Source organism: Panthera tigris, chromosome D4 (genome assembly GCF_018350195.1).
Source record: "Panthera tigris isolate Pti1 chromosome D4, P.tigris_Pti1_mat1.1, whole genome shotgun sequence".
NCBI classification, from domain to species: Eukaryota; Metazoa; Chordata; class Mammalia; order Carnivora; family Felidae; genus Panthera; species Panthera tigris.
Genome location: NC_056672.1, coordinates 13,955,967 through 13,979,550, shown reverse-complemented (window position 1 = coordinate 13,979,550; position 23,584 = coordinate 13,955,967). Strand labels below are relative to the sequence as shown.

Genomic DNA, 23,584 nt, shown 5'->3' with positions numbered 1-23,584 from the left:
ATTAATTAAACAGGTGGAAAAGTGGGTCCAACAGAAATAGTACGACTCGCCCTTGGTTAAATATAGTTGGGATATGGTTGGCGTGAGAACCCATATTTCCTGAGTCTTAGGCCAGGTTTCCTTGTCATGCGACAGCTGTGCCCCCTGAGAGGGGGATTTATTCTTTGCTCTCAGGGTCATTATCTCTACTAAATTAGGGAATCTGGCAGAGGGATGAAGATGGGAAGGAGTCTCCTGACTTACTTTAAAGGAGTATTAGCTTCTTTGTTGTGGGATTTCTCATTCCAATATGGAAAAAAAAAATGTTATTCTTGCCTAAGTCCTGGGAAGGACAAGGAAAAAATGGAGAATTAACTCTAGTAAAGAAGAAAACATGGTTTAAAATGTAATTTCTTTTTTCCTTTCATTTTATTCTTTTAAAAAAAATTTTTTTAAATGTTTCTTTTTGAGAGAAACAGAGTCTGAGTGGGAGAGGGACGGAGAGAGAGAGGGAGACACAGAATCTGAAGCAGGCTCCAGGCTGTCAGCACAGAGCCCAACATGGAGCTCGAACCCACGAACCCTGGGATCATGACCTGAGCTGAAGTCGGAAGCTCAACCAACTGAGCCACCCGGGTGCCCCCCTTTCATTTTATTCCTAATCAGAATTGCCTGCTAAAACTAAGTAACCTATCAATACCTAGGAAGCTATAGACATTCTAGAATTACAAGGTGCTTTGGTGACTCTGTCGTTTAAGCATCCAACTCTTGAACTCAGCTCAGGTCTTGATCTCAGGGTTGTGAGTTCAAGTCTCACACTGGGCTCCACACTGAGCACGAAGCCTACTTAAAAAAAAAAAGAAGAAGAAATTTTAGAATTAAAACAAAAAGCTTTCAGCTCCTTTTTGTAGCTATAGTTTTAGTTAAGTTTCGTGTGTATGTGTCTGTCTGAAAGTGGTGTGTACTCACCAAGGAAATAAAAAATTATTATAAACGCATCTGTCAACCCTTTGGATTTCAAGCGTATTTGAGAATGTGAACCTGATCCTTCTATCTTATAAAGCAGAGTAGTAATTCACTTTTTACTGAAGGATGAAGAAAGAAATAAGTCATCTAATACTTCCTAGGAGGCTCTGGGAATGGTAGGACCACAGGTCAGAAATTTTTTCCTGAGAATTTTGGATTTGGGCTGGGGGCCCAGATCTGCAGACATTTGTAGAAGACTTTATGTCTTTAAGCAAAGGGTAGAACACCTGGATCTCAAGATAGAATAACAATTACTTAGCTATTTGTAAATATATTTTAATGGGATGCTTGTTTTTTGCTAACCCAAGGGTTAAAGGGGCTCAGGAAAAAAGGTGGTAACATAGGAGAATTAAGGTAATATGTGCTACCTCATATCTTCCCGGATTTGGAAGAAGGGAGGAGATCTATCTGTCTATCTCCCATTATATATTATATATAACCTGTTATATATAACTTGTTTTTTATGTAGTTTTAATATTTTATTATTTTAACTTATATTTTATAATATATACATGTATATATATGATATTTATATAACCTATAAATAAATACAGGTTAAATATAAACATTTTTAAAAACAATATGTATTATATATAACCTACAGGTTAAATATAAACCTGTGTTTAAAAATAAGTATGTTATGGGGTGCCTGGGTGGCTCAGTCAGCTAAGCGTCCGACTTCAGCTCAGGTCATGATCTCACAGTTCCGTGGTTTCAAGTCCCACGTCGGGCTCTGTGCTGACAGCTCAGAGCCTGGAGCCTGATTCAGATTCTGTGTCTCCCTCTCTCTCTGCCCCTCCCCTGTTCACACTCTGTCTCTGTCTCAAGAATTAATAAACATTAAAATAATAATAATTAAAAAATAAGTATGTTATTTGTAGTAACTATAATATATAGTACATACTAAATATATATATATTTAAATGAAGACAGTCAGTAATCTCAAAATATATATTTCCCATCTATTTTAAATCTTTAAGTGGTATCAGAAAGGAGAGTATTGTGTTGAAACACAAATAAGACTTAAGCTTTCCTGGCTCAATATGTACAAAACTGTAGAAATGACAGGAAGAAAAACAGAGAAATATTGTGGATTAAATACAGTATTCTGCAAGTGTTTTAAGACTTCTGGGGAATTCTGTTACAGGATACTGATTTGCTTTAGGAAATTGTTCTGAGGTTTGTTCTTTAGAGGATGCATTTGGGGAAGGTTTTGTTTTGGCAGAGCAAGGGCTCAAATACCACTGGAATAAATTCAGAATTCTCAAAGTTGTCTCTGTTTAATATATTTTTCCAGTTTTTGTGAAGTGCTTTATAAAGCCTTTTTTTTTTTTTTTTTTGAATGGGTGAAAAATGACTTCTTGGGCTGATGTAGGTCATGGAAAATGAAAAGCCGAAGCTCTAAGATATTTCAATTTTCCATCTCTTGTTTTAGAGAAAAGGCTTTCAGATTTGACTGGAGGGTATCAGGTTTCACGTTAATTTACGGGTTTTTTTTGGATGTGTGTTCTTCAGACTGAGGTATTTCTTTGACAAGCTGTGTAAGCCGCAAAGGCTTTATATTCTGATGAATAAGCTGGCCCGTTGTGGCGGAGGAGATGATGAAGATCTTGGCTAGCAGAATGCTTGGTCTGGTTTTACCATTTCAGTTTAAGTGGGGCTTCATTTTAAGTATAACTTACGATGAAGTTGGCTTCTCGTTTAGTCTGGCTCAGATCACAGAACCTCTGTTCTGAAAGTAGAGACACTGGACTTTGTGCTGGAAATGTTTGTTTAGCTATTTAAGCTTTTGCTCTCTCCTCCTTAATTCTTTTTAAAAGTTTGTATCAAGCTTTTAGTTTTAATTCCAGTAGACTTAACATACAGTGTTAGTGTCAGGTGTATAATATAGTGATTCAGCAATTCTATGTATCACTCAGTGCTCACCATGGTAAGTGTGCTTTAAAAAAAGTTTTTTTTAAGTGTTTATTTATTTTTGAGAGGGAAGGGAGGGGCAGAGAGAGAGAGGGAGACACAAAATCTGAAGCAGGCTCTAGGCTCTGGGCTGTCAGCACGGAGCCTGACGCAGGGCTTGAACCCACGAACCTCGAGATCATGAACTGAAGTTGGACGCTCAACCGACTGAGCCACCCAGGTGCCCTGATAAGTGTATTAATCCCCATCACCTATTTCACCCATCCCCTCACCCACCTCCCCCTCTGGGAATCACCAGTTTGTTCTCTGTAATTAAGAGTCTTCTTCCCTTTCATTCTTTTTTTTTTTTTTTTTAATGTTTATTTATTTTTGAGACAGAGAGAGACAGAGCATGAACGGGGGAGGGTCAGAGAGAGGGAGACACAGAATCCGAAACAGGCTCCAGGCTCTAAGCCATCAGCACAGAGCCCGAGGCGGGGCTCGAACTCACGGACCGCGAGATCATGACCTGAGCCGAAGTTGGCTGCTCAACCGACTGAGCCACCCAGGCGCCCCCTTCCCTTTCATTCTTAATTGTTTTTTGAAGGTTTATGTCCAGACATGGAGCACTCAGAATCTGACGATGACCATCGCACGAGATGAGTATCCCTCCTATCCGATGGTGCTCCGAGGCATTAACCAGAAGGCCACCTTTCCACAGTACCAGCCTGTGATCATGCTGGAGAAGGGCTATACCATCCACTGGAATGGACCTGCCCCACGGACTGCTTTTCTATACCTCATAAACTTCAACAGGTATGTCTCTCTTACGGTTACTTCAAGTAGCTGAGCAAGTTGTAATTTAGTGGAGAAAAATTATCACTTTTCTGTAGCGAGTAAAGAATGCCAGTTTTCATGTACTTTGTTCTTCTCATGTGGAGGCTGTATGTATTTTATGCTGATGAGATTAAGCAATTGAATCCTGTCATTTTAAAAACATTTCTTATTGTCTATGGTCAAGGTATTGTGTGCAGAAAGCCATTAGGTTATAATATAGTCTGCTGAATACTTTAATGCCCCATAGCTGAGATGGAAAGAAGTTTTATATGGTATTCCAACTGAGCACTTGGTAATCAAGAACATGAAAAGACTTTTGAGGCCAAGTTCAGACTTGGCAGAAGAGAGTCGTGTGATTTTGTTTTTAAGTGTTTATTTATTTTTTTTAAAGATTATTTATTTGTTTCAAGAGAGAGAGAGAGAGAAAGCATGAGCAAACAGGGTAGGGGCAGAGAGAGAGAGAGAGGGCGAGAGAGAGAATCCTAGGCAGGCTCCATGCTGTCAGCACAGAGCCCAACGTGGGGCTGGAGCCCATGAACCGTTAGATCACAATCTGAGCCAAAATCAAGAGACAGACATTTAACTGTCTGAGCCACCAGGTGCCCCTGAGGAAGGGATACTAAGTGTTTTGTCTTGTTATAAAAACAATACCTTTGAGAAAAAGCTGGTTCTGCTCAGGGACTGACGGATTCAGCGTGTTAAGAGCATAGGGTGCCTCAGGGGAGGTGACAGAGGATGCTGGAAGGGAGGGATGGGATTATTTTGAAAGGTAGAGGTAACCAATCTATTTATATGTGATGGTTAACCTATGAGACTCCATGCAACTGCTCAGATATGTACTGGAAAAAATCAAAATGGCTTGTTCACCTGGCTGGTCATAAAGCTCTGACTTGTTAGAACTCTCTTAAAACGCTCACTTGAAATGAACAGAGGGAGGCATAGAACATGTAGGAATTCAGCTCTGAATAGGTCACTTCCAAGGATCGGTGAATATCAGTGGGTTCTGAGCTGTTAGATCTCGCACATCCTCTAAACTGGACCATTGCTACTTTCCTATAATACTTGCTGTGCTTTCTCTGTTCCTTTGCTGGAGAATCACAGCCCTGCCTACTGAGCCAACCAAGGCAAAAATCCCAGGAGTCATCACCGACTCTTCTTTTTCTTCATCCCTTCCCATCAGTGACCAAACCCTGTTAGCTCTGTCTCCTTAATGTTGTTTGCATCTCTCCTCTTCTTTCCACCTCTGATGCTTGTGGCTGAGTTCAGGTCATTATCATCTGTTGCCTGGATCCTGTTCTATCTCCTCGTCTCTAATCCTTAGTTCACAGTGTGTCTGGGGGGCAGTTTCCCAAAAGCCAGTATGATATTATCGCTCCCATGAGTGAGCAGCGGAGAAGGCAATGAAAGAAACAAATGATAGCTACAGAGGCTCAAGGAGAAATGTCAGCGATCAGTAGTCCGAAGAATTATATCTGGCAGGTTACGAACTTGAGGTGAGGTATTACAACCACGTGGTATGCAGGATTCTATAAGTATCACGTGTAATTTTTGAACAAATACTGAGCAAGTAAAAATATTTTAAAGTGAAAAAAGGCTGAGCCCAGAAGTTTCAAAAATCTGCATGGGCTTTTGAAGTTCAGTCAGACTTTCCTTGCTTAAGTAGCTCAGAGTTTGTAAAAATTACATCATGGGCAGAGGCAAGAGGAGGAGACAGATAATTTTTTTCTTCTCAAATTTAATATGATCATGGAGCGGTCATAGGTTTTGTCACAGTGCCTCTTCTGCAAATAACACTTTAAACATGATAAAAGCTGTACGTATTCCTTAAACAAAATAAAGAAAATAGAGAAAAACATGAGGAAAATGGAAAAAAAAAAAAACCCTAGAATTCTAATCGAAGTGAGACATTATAAACGTATTGTTCTCTCTCTCTACCCTCACGTGTTTTCTGAGCATATAGATAAACCAAGATTTATTTAACTACTGTCTTCCTCCATGAACATTTAGTGTTTCTTCTGCCAGCCTCTCCATATCCCCCTTTTGCTATTATAAATGATATTACACAGAGCATCTTTTCTTAGACATTTTTGGTCTGCATTTCTAATTATTCTTTAGCGAAAGTACTGGTAAAAGCTGCATGAATAATTTTAAGGCCTTGTTACATATTGTTTCAATTCTTAAAGTGTTTTTTTTGTTTTTTTTGTTTTTTTTTTTGAGAGAGAGAGAGAACAAGCAGGGTGGGGCAGAGAGAGAGGGAAAGAGAGAATCCCAAGCGGGCTCAGCGCAGAGCCTGATGCAGGGCTCAGACTCACAAACGGCTCACGTATCGGCTCACGACCAGAGCCGATACCATTAGTTGGACCGTTAACTGACTGAGCCACCAGGTGCCCTTAAAAATTCTTTAGAAGAGGGGGCATCCGGGTGGCTAAGTTGGTTAAGCAGGCAATCTTGGCTTAGGTCATGATCTCACAGTTCGTGGGTTCAAGCCCAGCATTGGGCTCTCTGCTGTTAGCGGGAATGCAGTTTAGATCCTATCTCCCCTTCTCTCTCTGCCCTTCCCCTGCGTGTTGTCTCTCTTTCTCCAAATAAATAAATAAACTTAAAAAAAATTCTTTAGAATAGTAGTGATTTATATAACCTTGCCAATGTACTTAATGCCATGGAACTGTGGAATTAAAATGGATAAAAAGATGATATTTTTTGTTACATATATTTTACCACAACTTAAAAAATGCCTGAAGGGGCGCCTGGTGGCTCAGTTATTTAGGCATCTGACCTTGACTCAGGTCATGATCTCGCCATTCCTGAGTTTGAGCCCCACATGGGGCTCTGTGCTGACAGCTCAGAGCCTGGAGCTTGCTTCAGATTCTATGTCTCCCTCTCTCTCTGCCCCTCCCCTCTTGCACTGTCTCTCTCTCTCTCTCTCTCTCTCTCTCTCTGTCAAAAAAAACCAAAACAAAACAAAACATTAAATCACTTAAAAAAAATTCCCCCAAACAGCAAATGATTTAAAAAAGGGCAATATTTTTAATTGTTTTCAGAAAGTATTGATTTTATATCTAAAGATAGGACATCAGATAAGGAAAAAACACCATGGTAATTTGGTAATATGCATCAAAAACTTTAAAAATACATATGCCTTTATATTCAGCAATTTTACCACTAGGTATTTATCCTAAATGCAATAACAAAAGACAAAACACATTTATAAACAAAATAATTCTTTGAAGGGGCACCTGGCTGGCTCAGTCAGTGGAGCATGCAACTCTTGATCTCAGGGTTGTGAGTTTGAGCCTCACGTTGGACGCAGAGATTAACTTTAAAGAAGATTCTCTTTAGGGACGCCTGGGTGGCTCTGTTGGTTAGCGTCAGACTTCGGCTGTGGTCATGATCTCATAGTTTGTGAGTTTGAACCCCACGTCGGGCTCTGTGCTGACAGCCTGGAGCCTGCTTTGGATTCCGTGTGTGTCTGTCTCTCTCTCTGCCCCTCTCCCTGCTCATGCTCTGCCTCTCTGTCTCTCTCTCTCTCCCTCAAAAATAAATAGCCATTAAAAAATTTAAAAAAGTTCTGTTCAAAGATTTTACCGGTGTATGCTCCCGCTATCATGTTCTTAGTGTCTCCTTCATCTTCGTGTACCCCATACCCAGCCATGTCACTTAACTTTATTCTCTTCTTGCAGTGCCTAAGTACATTTTATCCAACTTCTATTCACATTCCCTGAAGTCCTGTTGAAACTAAGACATTTTTTATAAGCCAGACAATTGTTGTATATATATATTGAGAAGTGTGGGGAACATACAAAGATAGGGTATTTGCTGGTGTGTTGGGGTACAGGACTTCACTGTTAGTGGCTCAGTACACAGGAGAAATTTAAGGAGGAGAAAAATCATGGCTGAAATTTACATATGCTATAATACTCAAAATTATATAGGCCTAAGTGTGAATTCATTGTTTTATTGTGTCTCCTTTACAGGAATGACTGGATTCGAGTTGGCCTCTGCTATCCATCAAACACAAGTTTTCAGGTTACCTTTGGCTTTTTACAGCGCCATAATGGCTCATTATCCAAAATGGAAGAGTATGAGCCTGTGCATTCACTGGAGGAATTGCAGAGAAAGCAGTCGGAGAGGAAATTCTATTTTGACTCCAGCGCGGGGTAATGAAGCACAACCAGTGAATGAGAATTATTGCTACTTTTCTTTAATGGTGAAATGACTAGTTCTTCACCCTAACTAAGAATAGGTTGTGATGTGACAGCTGTTTAGAAAAGCAGCTGATGTGGGTAATTCTCTGCTCATCACTATTAGAGGTTTAGAGACAGAATGCCTCGTAATTATAGTTGGCAGCAGGAATGAAATGAAGATGTTTGCCATATACCTATTAAGGCAATTTAGAGAGAGAAATTATCCTTGTCAGTAAAGAACCAGTAGACCCAATGGAAAATCAAAATAATTTTTTTCTATCACAACCCTTAAGATGATTATTTACATGTGATATAGTTCATATTTCAGCAAAAGCTCTCTTTTTTTTCTTCCTTTAAGGTGATCTTTCAAGTTGACCTTGAGTTTACAAAAAACAAAAACAAACCACTGTATAACCATGGCATATTTGCTTTCAACTCTCTCTAGGCTACATCTTTCCACTTTTTAATTCTAATCCTGTTCACCTGGGGTCCTGTTGGCTTTGTCTGCTTTTATCCAGTTACAGTCTCTCAGCCTTTGGGTTATGGTAGGCTCGATCTCCTGTACTCTTCCAACAAGTAGCATGCTCCTTTAGTATCCATTCCTTGAGCTGACATTCCTATCACGTGCCATCGTCTAGGTGCTGTAAAGATACTGATGTAAATAAGGCTCATTTCTTCCACAAATTCACAGTCCATTGAAGGATGTGGGCATGCCAAGCAAGTAATTAGAGAGCTAGAGGATTATATGCTGTAAATCCCGTAGCAGGATGTTCAGTAGGCCTTTTGCGGTAACCCAGAAGCTCTAGGATGCCCAGTCATGGGGCTAACTCCTGAGGAACCAGTAGGAGGAGATGGAAAAAGAGAGGGGTAAGGTGTCCCTAGGAGCAGTGTGGATAGATGCATGGAGGCATGGAAGAACGTGGCATGGCATGTTTGGGGAAAGACAAGTTCAGAATGGGGAGAAGGGTGGCGAGTCTGATGGGGGAATGAGGTCGGGTTTTAGTCGAGTGCCTTATTAGTTTTTGAATAAGATGCAGCTCGTTTGCCCTCCAGGACCCCTCCAGCAGCCAGTGTGGCCAGCTTAAGTCTTCTCTTACCATAATTGTCTCTGATTTTCAATTTCTAATTAGACTTAAAACACCCTACTTGGACTTTAGTTCTACAGATGACAGAAATTCCACATTCCCTATTGATTTTCCACAAAAATAAATGCAACACCTAAATTTGTGAGGATGGTCTGGGGATCACAAATTCATGATTAGCTGGGAAATATTTTGTTCAGCCGGGTATTTTTATTTATTTATTTGTTTGTTTATTTAAATTTTTTTAATCTTTATTTATTTTTGAGAGAAAGAGCATGAGCAGGGGAGGAGCAGAGAGAGAGGGAGACACAGAATCGGAAGCAGGCTCCAGGCCCTGAGCTGTCAGCACAGAGCCTGAATTGGGGTCGAACCCATGAACCGCGAAATCATGACCTGAGCCAAAGTCAGACGCTCAACCGACTCAGCCACCCAGGCACCCTTTTTGTTTATTTTTAATTTACATCCAAGTTAGTTAGCATGTAATGCAACAATGATTTCAGGAGTAGATTCCTTAATGCCCCTTTCCCATTTAGCCCATTCCTCCCTCCCACAATGCCTCCAGCAACCTTCTGTTTGTTTTCTATATTTGAGAGTCTCCTATGTTTTATCCCCCTCCCTATTTTGATATCATTTTTACTTACCTTCCCTTATATTCATCTGTTTTGTATCTTTAAATTCCTCATGTGAGTGAAGTCATAAGATATTTGTCTTTCTCTGACGGACTAGTTTCACTTAGCATAATACCCTCCAGCTCCATCCACATAGTTGCAAGTGGCAAGATTTCATTCTTTTTGAGTGCCGAGCAATACTCTATTGTATATATATACCACATCTTCTTTATCCATTCATCCATCGATGGACATTTGTGCTCTTTCCATACTTTGGCTATTGTTGATAGTGCTGCTATAAACATGGGAGTGCATGTGCCCCTTTGAAACAGCACACCTGTATCCCGTGGATAAATACCTAGTAGTGCAATTGCTGGGTCGTAGGGCAGTTGTATTTTTAATTTTTTGAGAAACCTCCATAGTGTTTTCCAGAGTGGCTGCACCAGCTTGCATTCCCACCAGCAGTGAAAAGAGATCCTCTTTCTATACATCCTCGCTGACATCTTTTGTTGCCTGAGTTATTAATGTTAGCCATTATGACAAGTGTGAGGTGGTATCTCATTGTGGTTTTGATTTGTATTTCCCTGATGATGAGTGATGTTGAGCATTTTTTCATGTGTCGGTTGGCCATCTGGATGTCTTCTTTGGAGAAGTGTCTATTCATGTCTTTTGCCCATTTCTTCACTGGATTGTTTGTTTTTTGGGTGTTGAGTTTTATAAGTTTTTTATAGATTTTGGATACTAACCCTCTATCTGATATGTCATTTGCAAATATCTTCTCCCATTCCATTGGTTGCTTTTTAGTTTTGCTGATTGTTTTCTTTGCTGTGCAAAAGCTTTTTATTTTGATGAAGTCCCAATAGTTCATTTTTGCTTTTGTTTCCCTTGCCTCTGGAGACGTGTTAAGTAAGAAGTTGCTGCAGCCAAGGTCAAAGAGGTTTTTGCCTGCCTTCTCCTCTAGGATTTTGATGGCTTCCTATCTTATGTTTAAGTCTTTCATCCATTTTAAGTTTATTTTTGTGTATGGTGTAAGAAAGTGGTCCGGGTTCATTTTTCTGCATGTCACTGTCCAGTTTTCCCAGCACCACTTGCTGAAGAGACTATCTGTATACCATTGGATATTCTTTCCTGCTTTGTCAAAGATTGGTTGGCCAAACATTTGTGGGTCCATTTCTGGGTTCTCTATTCTGTTCCATTGATTTGAGTGTCTGTTTTTGTGCCAGTACCAGATTGTCTTGATGATTACAGCTTTGTAATACAGCTTGAAGTCCAGGATTATGATGCCTCCAGCTTTGGTTTTCTTTTTCAAGATTGCTTTGGCTATTTGGGTTCTTCTCTGGTTCCATACAAATTTTAGGATTGTTTGTTCTAGCTCTGTGAAGAATGCTGCTGTTATTTTGATAGGGATTGCTCAGCCAGGTATTTTTATAATCCCTCAGTCTCCAAGGTTCTCATTCTTTTTAATTCTATTCATTTTGACAATTTTTAATTCTATCTCAAAAAGCCCAGACCTAATTAGGTCCCTTTCATTCCTTCTGCATATATGTTAAAAGTATCGATGTTAGGACAATGGCTGATTTTTTCCTCAGTATCACAACTTTTAATTGTTCACTGACTTCCTATTAAAATATGAGTTCTTAATCTCTAGTAATCAATCACATTTGATCAAATGCTTTACAGTCTCCCCTTGGTTCAGAAACACCAGTTCCGCTGACAGACATTGGACTGTTGCCTGGAAGTGACTTTTCCACTCATCTTGGCAGCTGGAGGATCATTCAGAGTGGGCGTGACTATTCATTTCACTTGATTTTGGCCAAAGTACAGACAGAAGGACCTCAGGCCCATCTGCTCTTAGTAAACATCACAGGAACTGATGTGAGACCATATCTTGGCCTTAGCCAAGCAAGTCACAGTTGCTATTTTTATTATTTCAATTTTATGCCTTAAACCAAAATGATTTATAAACCAAAAAAAAAAAAAAAAGAATAAACCACACTAATTTACAAAATCCTAAAACTCAATACAAGTCTAAAATTTTCCAAAGAATTTTTGAACCAACCAAAGGCCATCCTCCCAAATTACCCATTGAACTAATTTAATCCAGAAATTAACTTTGATATGTTCCAGAATGACTGAATTGGGTTATCAAAATATTTTCTGAACATAGTCTTTACATTTGACTTAGGACCCTAGGAGGATAGAAAGGAATGAAAAACAACTTTATTACTTTTGTAATTTATTTTCTTTTAAGGAAAAGTTACTTTATTAAAGGAATGTCCCTTTAGGCCATGAGCTGATCTGAGGAATTTTTGTTAGTTTGTGAGTGTCAGTCTAACACCCTATGGATTGGTTTGTGTTCTACGCAGGTTACTATTTTTGTATCTCAAAGCCAAAAGCCACAGGGATGGCCACAGTTACTGTTCATCTCAGGGATGCGAAAGAGTCAAGATCCAGGCAGCAACAGACTCAAAAGACATCAGTAACTGCATGGCCAAAGCTTATCCTCAGTATTACAGGAAGCCATCAGCACTCAAGCGCATGCCATCCATGCTCACCGGGCTTTGTCAAGGCTGCGGGACCCAACAGGTAAACAAGGAAGAAAAGTGGACTGTGGGTTGAGAGAAAGAATGAAAAGTTTTTTTTTGTTTTTGGAGGGTTTTTTTTTGGTTTTTTGGGTTTTTTTTTTTTGTTTTTTTTTTTTTTTTTGCAATAGGCACATTTTTCTTTGAAACATCTGTATTGCCAAGTTAGAAATATTGCATGGTTTCTCCTGAATTGTGGCCCATTGTAGAATGTGATGCTTATAAGAAGCAAACTAGTCCAAATTCATAATAAAAATATCTTACCCCTGTGATATGTCAGTTTATCCTGGATGACTATAGACGTTTTGGTCCTCATCTTTTTTCCCCCCTCAGGTGTGATTCTGTTACAATATTGCTATTGGGTTTACATTTCAATGATGTAGAAAAATACGTTGTTTTATTGATGACTGTAAAATTTCTCTTCCAAAAATGCACTTGATATGAAAATTATTTCCTTTTTTTTCAAGGTTGGAAGTGATTAATTTTGAAGCATGTGCTATTATATTTGTCTGTAGTTAAAAGTACAAACTAACTTGGGCTAGAAGTGAAATGCTTCACCTAACATATTCTTAATTATAAAGTTTCTCTCTGGATCTTAAGAAAACATGACATTGAAAGTCCAAAATATGAGCTCAAATTGGGCATGGGGTTTCTAAAGGAAGTCAGACCAATTCTAAGTGAAAAAGAAGTGTAGAATTAATATTTAACCTTTACAGAAACAAATATGGGTTAAGGGAAACAGTTCTCAAAGTGGGGTCTCCAGACTGACAGCATCAGCATCACCTGGGAACTTGTGAAATATTAGAATTCTTGGTCCTATGCCAATCCTACTGAATCAGAAATGTTTCTCGTTTGTTTTTGCCTATCGGTGATAGTAAGGTCAGGGATTTTTTTTTCCTTCCTATTAGGATATATGGTAAGTATATTTTCAATGGCAGTTCACTATCACAGTTTCAGTGTTTCATATCCCTGTGCCACCTCTATTCTTCAACTCAACTAAAATTCTACCACCAACCCACCGACCAACCAACCAACCAACCAATCAACCCACCCACCAACCCACCAACCCACCAGCCATGTACCTGAGGAAGTTTATATAGATCCTTGCCTGTCCCATGTAATGTCTTAACTGCTAAAGTGGCATTTTTAGATAATCTTTGTGGAAAAGTAAATTCTCCAGCCCAATTTTCAAGTTGAATTTGTTAAGAAAGTTCTTCATTACTGACAAGATTATGTAATTTATAGTTACGACTCCAACATTATAATTTTTAAAAATAATCATCATTGGAAATAGCCTGTCTTGTTAATGGTTCCATACCTTAATGTTTAGCATTCTTTGTTGTGTGTGTGTGTGTGTGTGTGTGTGTGTGTGTGTGTGTGTGCATGCGCTTGAAACATTGGTTAGAATTTATTTTTTTGAAAATACCGATGATATATATTGGTGCAATTGCATGGTACTTGAAGTGTTTGAAAACATCGCTTTTACTTGGAGATTTGAGGGAATGAGTTTGTTTTGAATATTAAAAACAGGCACATGTACCTTAGGAGTAAATAGGAAAATTCACATGAATTTTTGACTCCAAACCGGAGACTCAAAGAAATGTGGAGCTTCTGAATGTTTAGCATCATGATGTCTCATGACTATTTGCCCTTGTGAGGAAGTTGTTGACATCCATTCCGAAAGATATATACTTTAGGTGCTCAGTTGTGTGAGAAGCTTGCTTTAGAATGAGAAGAAAGCCTTTAGGGAGGAGGGAGGAGGTGGGATTTGGAGGCTGGGAGTGATTTTGAGGAGTAGAAGGAAACAAGGACACTCTTGGGAGGGAACAGCATCTGCAAAGGCAGAATTTTGGCAGGAAAGGAGATGAAGCACTGTGGGAAAGCAAAGTTGCTGCACTGTGTGTGGAATGTGCTAGAACAGTGGGGTTAGGGGCCCGTACATAAGGCGTGGCTTGATTTATGGGACACATTGCAAGTCTGGTAGAAGAATTTAGCCTGGTGATGCACAGCCTGCTAAAAGGTTTTGAACAGGGTAATCCTTGTCATCTATACTTCTTAGTTCGGGAGTGACTCAGTCCCTATTTAAGATAACTGGTCTGAAAAGGACCTTTAAAAACATTTGTGACTATTGTTTGTATAAAGTGTTTATAAGTGTAAAGCACACTTACTTAGCCATTTGCAGAATTGGTTTTATTAATAAGAGTACAATGATTTGAAACTGGGATTATTCCAGAAAGTGAGGAACAATCACTTCTTGTGTTACATGGGTATCAACACATGGAATTCTAGGCCATGCAATATGTACAAAGGGGGAAAAAACACCATTGGGTTTGATATAATTGGGTTTAATTTGAGGCCCTTTTGAAGGAAGATGCAGTTGACGTTAATATGGAATTTCCTCCCCGTTTAGGTGGTGTTTACTAGTGATCCTCATAAAAGCTACCTCCCCGTGCAATTCCAGTCACCCAGTAAAGCAGAGACTCAGCGTGGAGACCTGTCTGTGATCTCCGTAAGTACCATCTGACATGTACCCTGCCTCAGTTTCTCACTTTGATATTTCATCCCGGTGACATGAATCATCTCTGGCAACAGTCCCTTGGTGGCAAGCAATGTAATAAAGTTATAAGTACCTCCTAAACATTTGCAGTTTTAAATAAGTTCAAACTTACTAAAAAATCTTTTTTTTTTCTCAGTAGATTGTCTTTACTGATAACTTTGAGGTGAATGTCAAAATTTGTTCACAAAGTGTTAGTTGTCTGTTCTAGGCAAGTTTATGGAAGTAAAGGCCTAAACCTCATCGCCAACACTTAGAATTGGGGTTAAGAGCCAAGCTCGCCAGTGGTAACCAGCTGTTGGCATGAGATCTGTCCAAAATCAGATTGACCCAAGTGCCACTGTGTTAGGAACTCTTGTGGTGGCAGGTATGTAGCCATCTAAGTGACATCCAGCCTGGGCCTGGTCCCAGTCTCGCGTGGTCTCTTTAAAGGCCCCTCTTTTTTAACTTTTATAATTGAAATATAGCTGACATACAATGTTATATTATATTAGTTCCAGGCACAGCAGGTTTCACAGCTGTATACGTTATGAAATGCTCACCATGGTAAGTGTAGTTACCACCTGACACCATATGAAGTTATTACAATATTATTGACTCTATTCCCTATGCTGTACTTTTCTTCCCTGTGATTTATTTATTTTATAACTGGAGGTCTGCACCTCTTAATCCCCTTCACCTGCTTGACCCATCCTCTAACCATACGAGCCCAGTGTTTTAAAGTGGTGGGCAACACAATCACAAATCCACATGTTGTATGTTGACAAAATTCTACCTTACTCTTGTTTTACTTTCCAATTTTTTACTTGTGTTAAAGTATTTATAACATAACATTCATCATCTTAACCATTTTTTAGGGTTTTCTTTTTTAAGTTTATTTATTTATTTTGAGAGAGAGAATCCCAAGCTCTCAGTGCAGAGACCAACACGGGGCTCGATCCTACAAACTGTAAAATCATGACTTGAGCTGAAATCAAGAGTCAGACACTTAACTTACTGAGCTACCCAGGCGCCCCAATCATCTTAATCGTTTTTAAGTGTGCAACTCAGTGGCATGAAGTCCATTGATATTTTTGTGCAGGTATCCCCACCATCCATTTCCAGGGCTGAACTCTGAATTAAGAGCTTTGTAGCAACTCTGAATTAAGTGTATCCCTACTGGGGCACTTGGGTGGCTTAGTTGGTAAAGTGTCCGACTTCGGCTCAGGTCATGATCTCGCGGTTTGTGAGTTCGAGCCCCGCGTCGGGCTCTGTGCTGACAGCTCAGGGCCTGGAGCCTGCTTCAGATTCTGTGTCTCCCTCTCCCTCTGCCTCTCCCCAGCTCACGCTCTCTCTCTCTCTCTCTCTCTCTCTCTCTGTCTCAAAAATAAACGTTAAAACAAGTTAAAACAAGAATATCCCTACTTAAGGTGGGAGGGTGAAATGAGGCATTCCTGATCAGCAGGCATGTAGTTTCAATTGAATAAGATACATAAACTCTCAAGAGCTGCTGTACAACGTTGTCCCTGCAGTCCACAATTATGTATTGCACACTTAAAATTTGTTAAGCAGTTGGATCTCATGACCACACACAAATATTAAAAATAAATAGAGAAGATTCCTATTTAAAGGTAGCCCAAAGATTTCCCAACTGTATATTTATGCCTACTATCCTGTGTTAGCAACTGCTCGTTTTGTACTATGTTTGAGATGTGATTTTTTTTGGCATGAAATTTGTTAACTCAGTATCTCAATGCCGTCGGCTACCTGGAGAGCCTGATCCTAGCCGGTTGGCATGGTATCTGGGTGGGAGTCAGTTGTGTAATGGAAGCAAGTGGGTGCCGAGTCTTTCTGCTCTATTAACTTCACTAAATAATTTAAGAAGATACTGCTTTGCTCAAAAAAATCTCAGACAGGCTCTGCTCCAGGGTCGGAAGACTTTGTTTTGTTTTGTTTTGGTAAGTTTTATTTTTATTTTGAAAGAGAGAACGTGAGCATGGCAGGGGCAGGGAGAAAGGGAGAGAGAGAGAGAATCCCAAGCAGGCTCCACACTGTCAGTGCAGAGCCTGACACAGGACTTGCACTCATGCATGCACTGTGAGATCATGACCTGAACCAAAACCAAGAGTCAGACGCTTAACCGACTGAACCACCCAGGTGCCCTGTGAAGACATTTTTTTAAACCTCCATTGCTGCATACTGAGTGCTCGGGACCCCAAAAAAGTCACAGAACATTGTATTTTGTCACATTTGCCTCCAGTGCTTTCCCCTTGCAGTACCTGAAGAGTCTTTGCTAGGACATGGCATTGCTTTGGTCTGTGTGGAAACTGCTGTGTTTCTTTAAGCAGTAGGTCTTAGGGGATTCTTTGCAAAAGGACAGTTTAAGCGTGTTGGGTATCATTATATATTTTTTCTCAGATGTATCTTAATTTTATGTATTCTGAGTTTTAAAAACAAGTGTCTTAAAAACACTTCAGTCTTTCCAAATATAAAAGGGTACTTTACCTCAAGGATTTCCAGAATTATTCTCTAGATTAGAGCAATATAAACATAGCGAAAAAGTCATTTTGATTCCTGTGAGACCAGTAGTGGTTAGAAATAAAATTTCAATATAATTTCCCCAAACAAGTACAGGTGCAGTGGTGATAGCATTTCTCCTTTGTTAGCCTTTAGTATAGTTTATAATTTTACACAATTTCTTTCTTTATTTTTTAAGGAAAACTTTTTTCTTAAGTTTTTATTGATTTATTTAAGTAATCTCTGCACTCGATTTGGGGCTTGAACTCACAACCCTGAGATCAGGAGTCACACGCTCATCCGACTGAGCCAGCCAAATGCCCCAATTTTGCACATTTTAGGTAGGAACAGTGCCTGTGGCTTAAATTGGTGTTGAATCATTTTTTAGTCTGGTGAGGGGTTTTTTTTCCTTCTTTTTTGGCTGATGAATTAATGATATTCGGATGTGTCTGGCGTTCCATTTTCTTCAAGAAGTCTCAAACTGCTAATTTAGTTTAAAGAGGACTACTGGAAACTTCAGCTCACAATAATTGTGAACCAAATCTATTACTACCTTGTGGCTTAAATCCTGGTGAAATTACCACTTTTCCACTTTGATTTTACAGGAGAGCTGTGGATGGAAAAAAGGAGATGAAGCCATCTGGCTCCTCTCCTGTTCCAAACCTAAACTCTAACAGGGGGCTTACGTGTGGGGGGAGGTGTGGTATTTTTTTTCTGAACCAATGTGACATTAAGTGAGCTATCGGAGCTGCAGTACAAGGCTATCAGCTGATCTTTCACTGAGTTTGCAAGCATTGGCCCCAGTGAGAGAGTGTGTGCAAAAATTAATCCTGTACACGTGCAGAGTCACGCTGCTCAACTGAGTGCCTCCATCGAGATGCCTTTCTCGAGCATCTATCCCAACAGTAAAGACCAATCGAGGCACGGTCTAGAGAACACTGGCTTAGTTTCAGATGTTGGTGGAGAAAGAATAAATGGATCATGCAGCTTGAATCCTGGAACTATAATTTGAATCATGGGTTTAGAAGACAGAGGGACGGACTAGAAAAATGAGCCATCCTGGAGATATGAAATGGTGGTGACGGCGGAAGGCGTTTCTCTCTTCTCAGGTCAATGGCACCGACTTTACCATCCAAAATCCGGGTGTTCTCCTCCTCGTTGTGGATGCCTGCAGCGTTCCTTTCCGCTTAATGGCAAAGAAGGTTTTCTCTCTTGCTGATATCAGTCGCTTGGAAGAGTATTTGAGAACAGGCATCCCTCCAAGGTAGGTGAAGCTTGCTCTGTAAGAGGGACAAGTCACCTTGAGCAAGTGACACCCGGTTAACTCTGAGCTTTGGTTTGTCTTTCCACCCTTTTCCTCGGTGGGCACTTACGGCTGTTGAAAGGTATCCATTCCTTCCTCTTCTCAGATGGACACCCCTGTGGTCTAAAGTACCTATCATTGATAAGTGAAAGCCGGGCTATTAGAAGAGTTTACAAATAGTGTAAAGGCTCTTTGAAGGGGTATTGTTCTGTATTTTGGAGCTTTACTGTCCCACATTTTAGCATTTGGTTGATCTGCTTTGCACCTAACTCACTCAGAAGGTTCATTACTGATGTAAGCAATTTTATACACAATTTTGCCTTTGTGGCCATCTGTCCCACTGATAAGCCCCCAGATGGCATTGTGCTGTGAATTCATCTCCTGGCTCACATGGAAGGGACTGGAAAGGAGTCAACTGATTTTTAAGCAGTTGAGTATCTGGTCTCTCTTTTCAGAGCCCTGGTCTGATTGGTTTTGTTTTGTTGGTCTCTGAAGAAGCAGGCACATGAACAAAACCTTTCTTTTTGGGGATTGGTTAGACCCTGCCTAGAGGCAAGGCGATGAATTCAGGCTCCTTTCTGCCTTCCTTGGTTGTGCTACAGACATTGATTTACATGCAGATCTTCAGTTAGTGAAGTAACTAAGGGAGGGACATAAGCTTCCTGGGGAGTAAAGTCCTGTCTAGTTTTTGAACACATCTTCGGTTATCCGATGACTTACGCTCATTACGCTTTACAGAACCAGGTCTCAGGAAGTCCCCTAAAGTCATCGGATTATTTGAGTGTAATATACAATGTGCATGTGTAGCCCTGTCTTCTGCTTTAAGATACTTGTAGGGAATTCCAAGGCCTCAGTTTTCTTTCAGGATTTAAAACTTTTCCCAGTGGTGGAAACACAGGTACTCAGTCCACCTAAAACAATCCAGAGTGTACCTCTCACCACCAATATTTAGGATAACTTGGTGTCCTTCACGGTACCCTATAGATTTAAGAGTTAAAACCAAGTCATTAAAAAGTCACAAGGTTGTTTCTAGAAAGGAGACCGAAGGAAGACTTTTAAAATATGGGTAGTGCTGTGCTTCTTCATCTGGGCTGGTGACATAAGTATGTTTAGTGGGCAGAAATTTGGTGTGCTAAACACTTAGTAATACTTTACTGTCTGTGTGTTGTGTCTTAACAAAGTGTTAAGAGGTTATGGCGCAACTGGGAGTGACTTCTGGAGAGACTGTGCACGTATTGGGTGGGGGGGAGTGGGGACCTGTAAGTGATCTCATGGGACTAGCCTGAAGGGAGTCAGGCCTGTAGGGTTGCTATGGTCAGACCTCTGTTCTGAGTCTGAATGGTCACCACTGCTTTAGAATGACTTCAAAGAATCCATACCAACCTAAAACTTCTGGATCTTAATAAAACATGTCAGGACCCTCATTAAGAAAATGAATACTGATGGATATAAGCAAGTTGAAGAAAAGGATAGATTTTCCCTGTTTCTAGAGGGAAAATTAATATTGTAAAGATGTCACTCTACCTACATAAATATAAATTTAACACATTTCCATCAGTGTCCTAATAGGTTACTTTTCTATTGTCCTTGACAGTTGGTACTGAAATTCATCTGGAAGAATAAATGTGGGAGAGTAATAAAATATTTGTAGACAACTTAATACAGGGGGCTTGTTTTATAAGATATTAAAATAAATCATGAGGCCATAGTAATTTAGCCAGCATAGCATTGGCAGAGGAGAGAGAAGAGAGGAGAGGTCAGGAGAAGAGAAAATCCACAAACAGATCTAAGTATATATGTTGCTATGCTACATAGCAAACAGGGCAATTTCAACCAAACCATGGGGCACAGATTTTATTTCTTTTTAGAATTGATGTTTATTAATTTATTTGATAAATAGATAATAGGACTTAAATAGATAAGTAGAGTATCTGAAACAAACAAAACTAACCTCCTCTGTTAGTTTATTCCATAAAAGAGCAGAGTCCCGATTTGTTCACTGGGTCAACTGACCTAAATGACCTTTGCCTTCCCTACTCTTGGAGACACCTTGGAATAGCAACACAGTTCTGGGTGGGTCAGGGGAGCCAAACTTGGAACAGCAGGAAGGTGAAAAGCATCTGTTTTTTTTTTTTTTCCTGTTTGTTTTGAGTTCTGCTTTTATCTAGCATATCTATGGTGTACTCAGTTCAGAAAGGTACTCAATTAACACATGCTGATTTACTGAAATTCCCTCCAACTTTCTAACTTTTACATACAGGTCAATTGTTTTGTTGAGCACAAGAGGAGAAATAAAGCATTTGAATATTTCAGAATCGTTAGTACCTCTGGGATTAGCCAAACCAGCACATCTTTATAAAAAAGGTTTGTATTTGTATTATTCTATGGGGTTCTTATGAGTCCAGCCACATGAGCATTTTTATGGTGGACTATGGCCCCCAGATCGTTTTCATGAGCTTATTTTGCTGAAGCGGGCATCATTAAGATCATCTTTAAATAAGGAAACATTATTAGAGGAAGCGTTTGGGGATGTGGTTTGTTATTTGGGGCAAGAGGTGGGTGGTAAGAGTTCAATGGCTGACGTAAGGAAGGATAGTTTTTTTGTGTTTATAACTGTCTTTGTTTTGCTCACCTCCGACTCACCTCCCGCATTATCTTGCCTGAAACTAGTAGATGTACGAATTACCCTTTTTTTTTGTTATTGTTTGTTTTTAAAGGGAGTACCATATTTTTGGGATTCAGCGGAAACTTTAAACCATCATGGGCTAAGCTATTCACCAGTCCTGCTGGCCAGGGCCTTGGGCTGCTTGAACAATTCATACCTTTGCAGCTGGATGAATATGGTTGTCACAGAACCAGCGCTGTCCGCAGAAGAGATCTGGAACTGTTGATGCAGACTTCAAAAGCACATTAGAGACTCTCTGTAACTTAAGTGCTGGGGGAAAAAAATGTGAACTAACTTATTTAATTTATGGCATTTTTAAAGTGACACTGTTAACCCAACGGAACCATTTTCCTATTTGATCCAGAAAGGGGAAAAGAGAGCTTCAAGTGATCGCTTAAATACCAGCTCACGCACCTTCTAGTTGTACAAAGTGTTGAAGACTTTATTTGTATTTGTTAGGCTGGTATATTCAGAGAGCGGTTCGATTCCCCACCTTCCACTCTGTGTGTTTTAGTGACTGTAAGCAGTGCTTTCCTTTTTGCATCACAGGATGTCATGGGACAAGGCGGGGGCCTCCAAGGGTCAGCCCAAGTCCTTGAGCAAACCAGCTCTTGTAGCACCTCATATACTTGAAGGCTGATGCCCAGTTGTGTCATTGGCTTTGGGTCCACAGTTGACCTGGGTGGCTGGCAAGTTCACCGATGCCTTGGGCTCTGGATCTGGGCTGGCAGCCTTTGCCGATTGTATAGGATACTCAATGGCAGAGTTTTCCATATGGCAGCTCAGGCCCAGCTCATGCCCTTTTTTGCCTGGGCATGTGCTATTTTTATTCATTTGTCCATTGATTCCTTCCAAGGGTTTAACTTTCAAACAGAAAGGATACTGGGACAAAAGGGCTTTAGGGATTTGACGTCCCTCATAAATCTGCGCCCATGGGCAAAAATTTGATCTGCACCAAGGTCTGAAGTTGTTGGGACCATATTTGCAGCTTTAATTCTTAACCTGTTTCAACTGTATATTCGTGTTTAAAACGCAGAGCTGAGCTGAATATTTACTTTTTTCTTTTTTTTTTTTTTTTTTTTTTAGAGAAGGCCGTTTTCCTGAACTGTAAACTTGGGTTGTTTCAACTTGCACAAAGGAAGTCTGTTCTTGGGGTTGCTCCTGCACCTGGTTTTTGTTGTTGTTTTTATGTGTGGATTTTTTTAAAGCTTTTCTGCTCCCCATCCTGCCAGGAAAATTGCAGAAAGCTTAAGGATACCCCAAAATGTTACACTCAGGGGGAGAAAAAAGGGAGAGCCTTTTAAGGGTCAGAATCATGGAGGAGATCTTCAGAAACAGTACTCTGTATAGCCTTAGAGGAGTTAGTCACTCTTAATTAATTAAATCGTTAGAGCCAATTTTTTAAAAAAAGTGCCATGATGCCCTATTTCCCTTCCCCCCGAGTGTTCTGTCAGCGAGAATTGCATGTGGTAGAAAGATTGGCCCCACAGCCGGGGCGGTGACCACACCAAGAGGAGAGAAGGATCAAAATGCCTTTACCTTTTCCGAAACCTGTAATACATGAAGTGTATGAAGACACGGCCGTGGCCAGATGGTAGGAAGTGTGTTCAGGCTCACTTGGTCCTGAATACAGACACGCTCGTTTTCCTCCACCGAGAGCAAAGGCTGAGGGCCTGTCCCTTTGTGTCCATGAGAAACTGCAGAGCAGCTCTGTGACTTCTGTTGACTTTACAAAATATGCTACCTCAAAATGCTGCCGATAAACCATTCTAACTCTAAGTGCTCTTGCTAAGGGCACATGTCTTAAAGTTTAAGGCTGTTTTTGTTTTTTTTCTTTTGTATCTTGATGAACAAGATCTTACCTATGAAATATATTATTGGATCATGGTTCCTGAAGGTGATTAAAGTCTGTTTGTGTGTGTGTTTTTTACGACTTAAGTATCTCTTGTGTGTGTTTTTTAGAGTTTGGTTCTTTAAAGATTTGGAGAGGCTATGTAAGTTCCAAGGCACTCGTTTTTTTCTGATTTATATGCTAATAATCAGGGCCTAAGTTAAATAAATAAAAATGTGTGTGCATGTATTTTTTATATATTGTGTGTGACTCAATCAATCAATCATTTTTTTATTCCAGATTGCAGCTGTAAAGAAGCTATCGGCAGAGATGAGGAAGGGAAGCCATCTGCCAAGTAGATTTTGAAAGACTAAGCCACAGAGGGACAGGGATCACATTCTCAACCTTGCCTGCACATTGGAATTGCCTGGCAGCTTTAAAAAATACAAAGGCCTGGGCCCCACCCCCCACCCCTACTTTCAGGTTTAATTGGTGTGGGATGCAGCCTGGGCATTGGAATTTTTTTAAAGCTCCCTGGGTGATT

The 23,584-nt window shown here is 40.1% G+C and overlaps 1 protein-coding gene across 2 annotated transcripts in view; it reads left to right on the top strand.

The window, feature by feature from the left end:
* The window catches only part of CEMIP2 (cell migration inducing hyaluronidase 2), an 85,369-nt gene extending 62,073 nt beyond the window's left edge, over nucleotides 1-23,296 (top strand). For both annotated transcript variants that reach the window (XM_042965186.1, XM_042965185.1), the window contains exons 18-24: nucleotides 3,506-3,714; nucleotides 7,710-7,892; nucleotides 11,976-12,195; nucleotides 14,602-14,700; nucleotides 18,351-18,505; nucleotides 20,805-20,908; nucleotides 21,262-23,296. In XM_042965186.1, the coding sequence (XP_042821120.1) occupies nucleotides 3,506-3,714; nucleotides 7,710-7,892; nucleotides 11,976-12,195; nucleotides 14,602-14,700; nucleotides 18,351-18,505; nucleotides 20,805-20,908; nucleotides 21,262-21,458 (1,167 nt within the window). In that variant the 3' untranslated portion in view covers nucleotides 21,459-23,296. The remainder of the gene's footprint in view (nucleotides 1-3,505; nucleotides 3,715-7,709; nucleotides 7,893-11,975; nucleotides 12,196-14,601; nucleotides 14,701-18,350; nucleotides 18,506-20,804; nucleotides 20,909-21,261) is intronic.
* Nucleotides 23,297-23,584: the final 288 nt, after the last annotated feature.